The sequence below is a fragment of the Pteropus vampyrus genome, unplaced genomic scaffold (assembly GCF_000151845.1).
Source record: "Pteropus vampyrus isolate Shadow unplaced genomic scaffold, Pvam_2.0 Scaffold1, whole genome shotgun sequence".
NCBI classification, from domain to species: domain Eukaryota; kingdom Metazoa; phylum Chordata; class Mammalia; order Chiroptera; family Pteropodidae; genus Pteropus; species Pteropus vampyrus.
In genome coordinates, this window is record NW_011888782.1 from 700,690 (window position 1) to 708,891 (window position 8,202).

At 34.1% G+C, this 8,202-nt stretch overlaps 1 protein-coding gene across 1 annotated transcript in view; it reads left to right on the plus strand.

The window, feature by feature from the left end:
- TOPBP1 (DNA topoisomerase II binding protein 1) overlaps positions 1–7,316 on the plus strand; it is a 57,316-nt gene extending 50,000 nt beyond the window's left edge. The window contains exon 27 of the mRNA XM_023527480.1: positions 6,480–7,316. Within this exon, the coding sequence (XP_023383248.1) occupies positions 6,480–6,623 (144 nt within the window). The 3' untranslated portion in view covers positions 6,624–7,316. The remainder of the gene's footprint in view (positions 1–6,479) is intronic.
- Positions 7,317–8,202: the final 886 nt, after the last annotated feature.

Consider the following 8,202-nt stretch of genomic DNA (forward strand, 5'->3'; position numbering starts at 1 on the left):
TTCTCTCTCTGGTACTTCTACTATTTGCATATTGGATTTTCTTATCTCTCACCTATGTTTGTCTTCAATTTTTGAGAGAGTCAGTTTGATCATACCTTCTATCAACTTCATTTTGCTGTCATGTTTTTAGTAATCAAGACCTTTTTTAGTTATCTGAATTTACATTTTATTTTAATATTCTCTTTTTTGCTTCATTGATGCACTACCTTCTCTTAGCTCTCAGAGGATTTAGTGATACATGTTTTTAAGTTTTCTTACCTCTGCATAGTTTCTGCTTCCCCTAAACTGCTTGGGTCTTTATCTTCTATGTTATAGGAATTTATCAGATATCTGGTTAATTCTTGGCTTTTTGCTCTTAAGAGTAGGTGATAAAAAGCTGATTGGAAGTACTGAGCACACGGTTGGGTCGTGTCAGTTTTGAGCTGAGTGAAATCTGGATGGATCCTTCTAGATTCATACCTTTTTGCATTTCTTGAACTGTTTTACTTTCGCCCAAGAGGAGTCTTCCAATCTTCCTGAAGGACAGTCTTGCTGCCCCACCCCTTTTTTAATTGAGATATAATTGACATATATTTGTTTTAGGTATACAACATAATGACTCAATATATGCATTTATTGCTAAATGATCACCATAATAAGTCTCATTAACATTCGTTATCACAATTACAAATTTTTTTTCTTATAACAAGACCTTCCAGGATTTATTCTCTTAGCAGCTTTCAAAAGTACCATACAGTATTATTTACTATATCCTATGCTGTAATTTACATCACCAAGACTTGTTTGATAACTGGAAGTTTGTACCTCTTAGCCACCCTCACCCATTTTACTCACCACTCACGCCCCTCCTCTAGCAACCACCAGTCTATTCTCAGTATCTATTGAGTTTTGAATTTTCTTTTTTTTTTTGAGATTCCACAATTAGGTGAGATCATACGATATTTGTGTTTCTCTGATTTAACTTAGGATAATGCCCTCAAGATCAATTCATGTTGTTGTAAATGGCAGGATTTCTTTCTTTTTTATAAGGCTGAATAATATTCCAGTGTCTGTGTCCATCAGATTTTCTTTATCCATTCATCTGTTGCTGCACACTCAGGTTGTTTCTGTATCTTGGCTCTTGCAAATAATGCTGCAGTGACCATGAGGTGTAGATATCTTTTCAAATTAGTGTTTTGTTTCCTTTGGATAAATATCAGAAGTGCAATTGCTGGGTCAAAAGGTAGTTCTATTTTTTATTTTTTGAGAAACCTCTGTACTGTTTTCCATTCTGGCTGTACCAGTCTACATTCCCACCAGCAGTACACAAGGGTTCTCTCTTCTCCACATCCATGCCAATACTTACTATTCCTTGTCTTTCTGATGCTAGCCATTCTAACAGATGTGAGGTGATACCTCATTGTGCTTTTGATTTGCATTTTCCTGATGATTAGTAATGTCCAGCACCTTTTCATGTATCTGTTGGCCATCTGTTTTTTTTTTTTTTATTTTTTATTTTTTTAATGTATTCAGAGCCTCTGCCCTTTTTAAATCAGTCTGGGTTTTTTGCTATCGAGTTGTATGAGTTCCATGTATATTTTGGCTATTACACTTTTATCAGATATCTAATTTGCAAATGTTTTCTCTTATTTGGTAGGTAGTTTTTTCATTTCGTTGATGATTTCTTTTGCCATGCAGAAGCTTTTTATTTTGATGTAGTCCCACTTATTTTTGTTTGTGTTGTCTTTTCTTTTCGTGTCAGATCCAAAATATCATGGCCAAGACTGATGTCAAAGAGCTTACCACCTCTGTTTTCTTCTAGTTTTATCGTTTCAGGTCTTAACATTCAAGTCTTTAATTCATTTTGAGTTAATTTTGTATTTGGTATAAGATAGTCGTCCAGTTTCATTCTTTTGCATGTGGCCTTCCAGTTTTGCCAACATCACTTGTTAAAGAGGCTATCCTTTTCCTGTTGTATATATGCAGGTTTATTTCTGGGTCTCTGTCCTGTTCCAGTAATCTATTTCTCTGTTGCTATTACCAGCCATAGTGTTTTGATTACTACAGCTTTGTCATATAGTTTGAAACCAAGACGTTTGAGGCCTTCGGCTTTGTTTGAAGAATATTCTTTCTCAAGATTGCTTTGGCTATCTGGAGTCATATTGTTCCATACAAATTTAGGATTGTTCTCTTTCTGTGACTTTTGATGGGGATTACATTGCTCTGTAGATTGCTTTGGGTAGTGTGGACATTTTAGCAACATTAATTATTCTAACCCATGAGCATGGAATACCTTCTTATTTGTGGTTTATAGTTTTCAATGTACAGGTCTTTTACCTCTTTTGTTAAATTTATTTCTAGGTATTTTATTCTTTTCGATGCAATTGTAAATGGGATGTTTGTAATTTCTCTTAAATTTTGTTTGTTTTAACTTAACTATTTTTATATTTAAAATGGCTTTCTTATAAACAGGATGTAGTTGGGTCCTGCTTTCTTATTTTTGGAGTGTTTTAGTTCATGTAATTACTGATATGTTTGGTTTTAGGATTTTTTGCCATTTATTTTCAGTTTGTTTCCTCTGTTCGTTCTTGCCTTTTCTGGTTTTAATATTTTTTTAGCATTCCATTCATTCATTGACTTTTTTTTAAAGCAAAAACCTCTCTTTTTTTCTGGAAGTAGATGGGTTTGCTCTACGGCAATATACTTCCTTAATTTTTCATATTCTACCTAGAGTTGATGTGGCACTTCACGTAAAATGTAGAAATCTTACAACCACATAGGTTCATTTGCTTCCCCGATCCTTAATACTAGGGGTCAGTAAACTATAGCCCACAGGCCAGATCCAGCCCACCACATATTTTATAAACTCAAACGTGATTTACATATACTTGATGGCTGCTTTTGCACTACAACAGCAGACTTGAGTAGTGGCAAACAAGATCATCTATCCCACACAGCTGAAATATATTTGGCCCTTTACAGAAAAATTTTTTGTCACCTGCTTTACACTGTAGTTGTCATATATTTTATTTTACATCTATATGATATAGCCTCAAAATACAGTATTTAATCAAGTTTTGCTTTAAAGAAGTCCTTGTATTTGAAGAAATTAAAGGGGAAAAAATAGTCTTTTATATTTATCTTGATGTGTACCATTTTGAGTGTTCTTTGTTCCTGAAGATGTGAGTTTCTGTCTGATATCATTTTCCTTCAGCCCAAAGAACTTTCTTTAGTTTGTAGGCACAAGTCTGATGGGGACCATTCCTAGTTTTCTTTTATTTGAAATGTCTGTTTGACCCTTATTCTTGAAGGATGCTTTTGCAGGTTATAGTTTTGGGTTGATAGTTTGTCTTCTAGTACTTTAAAGACATCACTCTCTGCTGCCCTCCATTGTTTCTGATAAGTCAATGATAGTTTGAATTGTTCCCCTGTATGCAATGTGTCATTTTTTTCTAGGTTGCTATACGGATTTTCTCTTCATCTTTGGTTTTCAACCACTTATAATAACTTCATATGTGGTTTTCTTTGTATTAATCCTGCTTTGTGTCTGTAGAGCTTCTTGAATCCGTACACGTTTTTTACCGTTTGGGAAATCCGGGCTATTATTTCTTCACTGTATTATTTTTTCTGCTCTATTCTTTCCTGTCTGAGAATTCGGTTAACTCACGTTACGTCTTTTGATATTGTCCTCCAGGTCCCTAAGGCTCTTTTTTATTTGCAGTCATCTTTCTGCGTTCTTCTGATTGGCCAATTTCTATCTATTCACGTCTAATTACACTGTTTTTTTTCTATTATCTATATTCTGCTCATAAGCCTATCCAGTGACTTTTTAAAAATTTTTATAATACATTTTTTATATTTAGACTCTGGTTCTTTTTTTTATAATTTCCTTTCTACTGAGGTTTTCTCTCTTTACTCGTTTTAAGCATATTTTACACCATAGAGCACAGTTACAGTAGCTGCATTAGAATCGTTGTCTACTGTTTCCAGCACCTAGATCGTGAGCAGGATGTTGATTTTTTTTTTAACTTCTTATTTTTGAGAAAATTGTAAATTTTCATACAGTTGTAAGGAAAAATTCAGAGAGATCCCATGTCCGCTTTCTCTAGTTACCTACCATTATAATCAAGATACAGAATAGTTCTGTCACCACAAGAGCCCTCATTTTGCCCTTTCTTAACCACACCCACACTTCTCTCGCATAGATAGCCCCCTTCTCCCAGGTGTCTTTCACACCTGGTAGCCACTCTTGCCATTTCTATAATTGCATCATTTTTTAAATCTTTATATGGAATCGACATAGTCTGTAACCTTTAGGGACTGGCATTTGCAGTCAGTAAAATTCCCTTGAGATTCATCCAGCTTGGTGCTTGTATCAGTAGTTTTACTACTACTTATTGCTGAGTAGGGTTCCGTGGTACAGATGTAGCACAGTTGAACCATTAACTATTGAACATCTGGGTGGTTTTCATTTGGGGGCTTTTAGGACTAAAGCTGCTATGAACATTATTTCATTGCACTGGGATAAATGCCCAAGAGTTTGTTTCCAGAGTGGTCATATTTGACAGTGTTCCAGTTTCTCTGTATCCTCCTCAGCTTTAGTTGTCAATATTTTTATTTTAGCCATTTCAGTTGCTATGTAGTGATCTCGCATTGTGATTTTAATTTGCATTTCCCTAATGGCTAATCAAAATGAACATCTTACGGTGTGCTTATTTGCCATATTTGTATCCTCTTCATTGAAATGTGTGTTCGTGTCTTTTTGTTTTTTTACTGTTGAGCCTCGAGTTTTTCTATATACTAGCCCTTCGTTAGATGAGTATTTGCAAATATTTCCTTCTGCTCTCTGGCTTATCTCTTTATCCCCTTAGCAGGGTCTTTTGCCAAGTAGAAGTTTTAAATTTTGATAAGGTCTAATTTATAAGTGTTTCCTTTTATAGGTAGTATTTTTTACTGTCAAGTCCAGGAACTCTTTACCTAGCCCTAGATCCTGATAAAACTTTTTAAAGATTTTATAGTTTGATGTTTTGACTGTGATCCATTTTGAGCTCAATTTAACCTAATTTTCATGTAAGGTATGAGGTTTAGGGTAAAGGTTTGGGATCTTGGGAGGGTGGGGTGGCCTTGGAATGTCGATTTGCTCCAGCATCATTTGTTAAAAGAACAACGATCCTTCATTTAGTTGCTTTTTCACCTTTGTCATTTCTCTCGAACACATTGTGTGTTTATTTCTGGGTTTTCTGTTCTGTTGGTCTGTGTGTCTCTCCCTCTGCCATACTGGCTTAATTACATAGTAAACCTTAATTTTAGGTGGTGATTCCTTCTTTATACTTTTTCAAGATTGTTTTAGCTATTCTAGAGCCTGGTTTGGGGTAAAGGGATGTTTGTTTTTTTGCCTGTACTTTTTAATGTAAATTTAAAAATAAGCTTGTTTATGTCTACAGGAATGTCTTGCTGGGATTTTGATAGTAATTACATTTAATTTATAGGTCAATTTGAGTGAATTGACATATTTACTATGTTAAATCTTATAGCCCATGAACATGGCATCACTGTTTAGGTCACTATTCATTTCTTTTATGAGCATTTTGTAATTTTCAATGTATATATGCTTTTTAAGTTTATACTTAAGTATTTTGAGCTTTTTGGAGTGATTATTTTTTCTTGAGAATGAGTCATGTTCTGCTTCTATGGAGTAATTTTGGATGTATCCTGGACATAGGAGTAAGTTGTAGGAACTAGATTGTCATGTTCCTATGAAGAGTATTGTTTTGTTTAGCAGGCAGGTTACTTGACTGACCTTCCATAGTCGGCGGCAGCTTGAGTCTCAGTTCAGTTCTGTTAACCTTACTCAATGTGTTGTGGTGATTCACTTCCTTGTCCCATCTGCCATATTGCCAGAAAATTAATAAGGGCGGAAGGTCCTTTTATGTTGGAGTATGGTTGTGAGAAAAATGTAATGGTTTGGAAGTCAAATAGAGAAGTGTGAGTTTTGGCTTTGCCACTTGGCTAGTTATGTAACATCAATTGTTATTTTAACCTTTATCTAAAATGGGGAATAAAAACCACCTCACATGTTTATTGTAAAAGTCAAGTAAAAATTCAGTATAAAAGCTTTTCAAAAATTAAAGCATTATGTCACATACTTGATAACTATTAGCTATTTTTCCATATTTTCTGTATTCTGTATTTAATCATATTTTACAGATATAAAACTATTATTAAGGTCTGAATTAACCCCACTCTGCCTGAGGTATAAGCTCATTTTTCTGATAAAAAGGTGAGATTGTCACACAGAGACTATTCTCTAAATGTGATAAGTGCTAAATAGCATATCTTGAAAGACAAGTGTTTTCTTTGCAAGATCCTAGGAATGAGGATACATTTTCCTTTTAAAATTTCTGTGGTCAAAAAAACAGAGTAAAAGAATCTATAACCTGCCCATTTAACAGTTTGAAATCTGAAAAAAAATAATGTTGGGTTTTTTCCTCCTTCTATAGGAAACTCCTCCTCAAGTAGAAAATTATTGTCTACCAGAAGCTGTTTCAGTTCTTCAGAATAATAAGGAACCTGAGCCTGGATTATCACAAAAGAGGAAAGCTCCTACAGAGAAAAACAAAATCAAACGACCTAGAGTACACTAATCATATCTACCTTTTAATTACCAAACAGTAAATGTTTTTTAAATTAAAAGCTGAGTGTTACTGTGATGTATTTGTATAGTAATTTAGAAACAAGTACCTGAAGAATTCAGCTTCAGAGTATGATGATGACCCTGCCTGAAGTTTTTAACACCTGAAATTTTAATCACTGAAATATTAACTGTTCCTGAATGGAAAGTTATCTGAAATAATAATACAGCTCCTCAGCTAGCTTGTCATTAAACTACAGTGAAGTGTGCAAGGGGTTTTTTATTTATTTATTTTCTTGTAAATATCAGAGGCTGTAGCTTAGTGGAAGTTTTATTAGCAAGGTGATGGATTTTGCCTTAAAACGTCTGCTTTAATTCATAACAAGGAAGTCTGTGGGAATTAAGTCATGCTTTCCCTGATTTTTATCATCTCACTATTTTACCTCTTTTTAACAGGATCCTGAGCACAAGGTTTAATGAGAAACTGAGGCTTTAAACTTAAAAATGTGTGTATATATGTATATATGTGTTTGTACAAATCTCCATGATGTTTGCCAAGTTTGGGTGCCAAACTTGGAAAATAAAGACAATAAAGAATAAAAGTAGTGACTCAAATTAGATAAGTTTTTTAAAAAGCAAAGGTATTCTAGCATTCATTCTCTGTTGAAGCAATAAAAGATTTGTAAAACTTAGCTTAAAAAGCAAATTGCTAGTTATGTTTTTTATTTAGAATATTGTTCTTTTGGGTTAAAAATGCCTTTTATTAGACTCACAAAATTGCATTAGCCTTATTAATCTAAACCTAAATTCCAAATACTACATGTATTACCACAGCCCTCTAAATATAAAGCTACCTCTTTTTTGTTTAAGGGACAAACCAGAATCAGGACTGTAATTTTTGTGTAACTGTTCAATTCCTAACAATTCTTTCTTTGAAACTCAAGCAGGAAGGGTCGAAGTTTTTAACTTCAACAAAAAACCTGAAGTTTTTATCAGATTTTCCTCTAAATGGTGTAGGAGTTGTCCCTGCCCCTCAAGAGAATTGGACCTTCAAAGCTTTCAGCTTTGAGCTAATTCACAGCTTAGGACAACACATTCCTACACTGCCAAATAGGTAGCATTGTCATATAAACTACTGCCCCTCCCCCAAACAAAACCTCACAGGCCTGGTTTTATTAGAGCCATTTGTGTTAGCTGGGTCATTTCATAGGCAGTTTTCAGTAAGTTTCCCTGAATTTCACCAATTAAAAATATTTTGAAGTAGTTACTACTCTTCAAAACTTCTTGATAAACAAAATAAATTATGATCCTTTTCTCTCTATCCTAGATAAAATCTAATTTATTATCTAAATAAATATCTAATTTATAAAAACTTTTTCTGTAGAAGTCTAGATGCTTTTCTTGTCAAAATTATGAACTCTTTTCCCAGTTCAGGTCTTAGACACTTAGTTTACAATTTTAGCTCAAGATCTCGGCTTCTTCTGACTCTTCAGAATCTGTCCACACCCTATATAACCATTTTAACTCTGACTTTGACTAGCAGTCTGTAAATGTATTGCTAGCACATCTTCTTACATGCAGATCATTCCAAA